The sequence below is a fragment of the Limulus polyphemus genome, unplaced genomic scaffold (genome assembly GCF_000517525.1).
Source record: "Limulus polyphemus unplaced genomic scaffold, Limulus_polyphemus-2.1.2 Scaffold4172, whole genome shotgun sequence".
NCBI classification, from domain to species: Eukaryota; Metazoa; Arthropoda; class Merostomata; order Xiphosura; family Limulidae; genus Limulus; species Limulus polyphemus.
This window is the reverse complement of record NW_013669782.1, coordinates 85,935-88,540: the sequence shown is the minus strand read 5'-3', so window position 1 is coordinate 88,540 and position 2,606 is coordinate 85,935. Positions and strand designations below refer to the sequence as shown.

At 37.1% G+C, this 2,606-nt stretch overlaps 1 protein-coding gene across 1 annotated transcript in view; it reads right to left on the bottom strand.

Moving 5' to 3' along the window:
• LOC106470708 overlaps positions 1-2,606 on the bottom strand; it is a 38,506-nt gene that overhangs the window by 1,606 nt on the left and 34,294 nt on the right. The window contains exon 17 of the mRNA XM_022399342.1: positions 209-383. Coding sequence (XP_022255050.1) covers positions 209-383 — 175 coding nt within the window. The remainder of the gene's footprint in view (positions 1-208; positions 384-2,606) is intronic.

Genomic DNA, 2,606 nt, shown 5'->3' with positions numbered 1-2,606 from the left:
ACGAGTTTCGAAGGTTAAGGTTTCTATACTTACCATGACACATCATTACGAGTTTCGAGGGTTTAGGATTCTGTACTTACCATGACACGCCATCACGAGTTTCGAGGGTTTAGGATTCTGTACTTACTATGACACGCCATTACGAGTTTCGAGGGTTTAGGATTCTGTACTTACCATGACGCGCCATCACGAGTTTCGAGGGTTTAGGATTCTGTACTTACCATGACATTTATGTTCACATTCTTCCAAGGTTGTAAATCTGTTTGCGTTCCCACCACATCCGCCATAATAGAATAACTCGCATTTCCCTTTTTCAGGATTGAAATAGTAGCGGGGTTTCCTAGCTCTGCAGAAACCAACTTTTTTCGGTTGATGACAAATATCTGTAATATAATGGAAGACACCAATTAGAAAGTCTTTAAAAAAAGTATCACAACTCTGGTGGTTGGACAAGGAAACAATAATTATAACAACACTCTGGTGTTTGGACAAGGAAACAATAATTATAACAACACTCTGGTGTTTGGACAAGGAAACAATAATTATAACAACACTCTGGTGTTTGGACAAGGAAACAATAATTATAACAACACTCTGGTGTTTGGACAAGGAAACAATAATTATAACAACACTCTGGTGGTTGAAAAAGGAAACAGTAATTATAACAACACTCTGGTGTTTGGACAAGAAAACAACAACTCTAACAACACTCCACTATTTAGACAATAAAACAACAACTATAACAACCCTACGATGTAACTGTGCTTTAGCTTTCAAGAAAATTTGGTTTAAACATATAGTTTACAGTATTTTTCTACGTGTACTTTTTATACAAAATGTTTAAATTCCTTGTTTACGACCAATTTTCTTCTTAGAGGTAAACTTACCTCCGCATTTCCTCTCACACTCTTCTTTTTCGAGAAAATTATTGGTGTTTCCTCCGCAACCACTGAAATAAAACGTTTCACATTGTCGACTTATGGGATTGTGAAAATAACGCACGAAAGAACCCTTGCATGGTCCGACTTTATTCGGTAGGTTACATCTATCTTCAAGTTGAAAAGATAAAAATAATGTTTTAAAAAACCAGAAAAATAAATACATTAATATAAGAGGAGGTTTTGATAATTAAATCGACAGCGCCATCTATAGGCTGTAAGGTTAACTATGCCGTGAGTCTTGGGATGTCTTGAAATAAAAATTACACTTTAACTTAAGTATATTAAACACACACACACACACATATATATAACTGTTTTTCGTCTCTACCTTCACATGTTGCTATACATTGTTCTTGGTCGTCGAAGGCATTGATTCCATCTGCACACCGACCTTCGGGAAGCTTAAAACATAGTTTCTTCGTTATGTCAAAGTAATACCTCCCACTCTTGGCCTCTTCACTGCAATACACTTCTTTGTATTTCATTTCACACCTATCTACAAAGTTAAAATATATCAAAAGATGTTTGATATTCGATCTGCTCAACTTCACCAACGCGCGATAGTTATTTAAAATTTTATATATTTCATATTTATGTCGTTAAAACAGCGACCTCTCACGTTCGTTATGCTTGATTGTTTTTTGAATTTCGCGCAAAGCTACACGAGGGCTATCTGCGCTAGCCGTCCCTAAATTAGCAGTGTAAGACTACAGGGAAGGCAGCTAGTCATCACCACCCACCGCCAATTCTTGAGCTACTCTTTTACCAACGAATAGTGGGATTGACCGTCACATTATAACGCCCTCACGGCTGAAAGAGCGAGCATGTTTGTTGTGACGGGGATTCGAACCCGAGAACCGCAGATTGCGAGTCGTTCGTTATGCTATGGGATCCTAGAGTGAGTTGTGTGCGCAATCAAGAAAAACATTAACTCCAAATCTTAGGCTTTAATTTTCAAGAACTTGTTTCGAATAGGAATTTATTCAATACAAACTGATCAGATATAAAATAATCAGAACTCGCACTTCAAGAGAGCTGGTTCCGTTGAGACGTCTTGATTAAAATGATGAAATATAAAGTGAACAGGGCTAACATTGTTTCATGTAATTGTTAGTTATAAAGTAATATATATGTATATTTATATATGAGATGAATAAATATAAGAAAATGATTTTCTCAGACACTTTTTCAATTACTGTTTTTTTCCCACATCCATAAAAATTCCATTTTTCACTATTTCCCCCATTAAACTTTATCAAATGTTTTGAGGGTTAAGAAATCTATACTTACCATGACACGTCATTACGAGTTTCGAGGGTTTAGGATTCTGTACTTACCATGACACGTCGTCACGAGTTTCAAAGATTAAGTATTCTGTACTTACCATAACACGTCGTCACGAGTTTCGAGGGTTAAGGACTCTATACTTACCATCACACGTCGTCACGAGTTTCGAGGGTTAAGGACTCTATACTTACCATCACACGTCGTCACGAGTTTCGAGGGTTAAGGACTCTATACTTACCATAACACGTCGTCACGAGTTTCGAGGGTTAAGGACTCTATACTTACCATAACACGTCGTCACGAGTTTCGAGGGTTAAGGACTCTATACTTACCATGACACGTCGTCACGAGTTTCGAAGGTTAAGGTTTCTATACTTA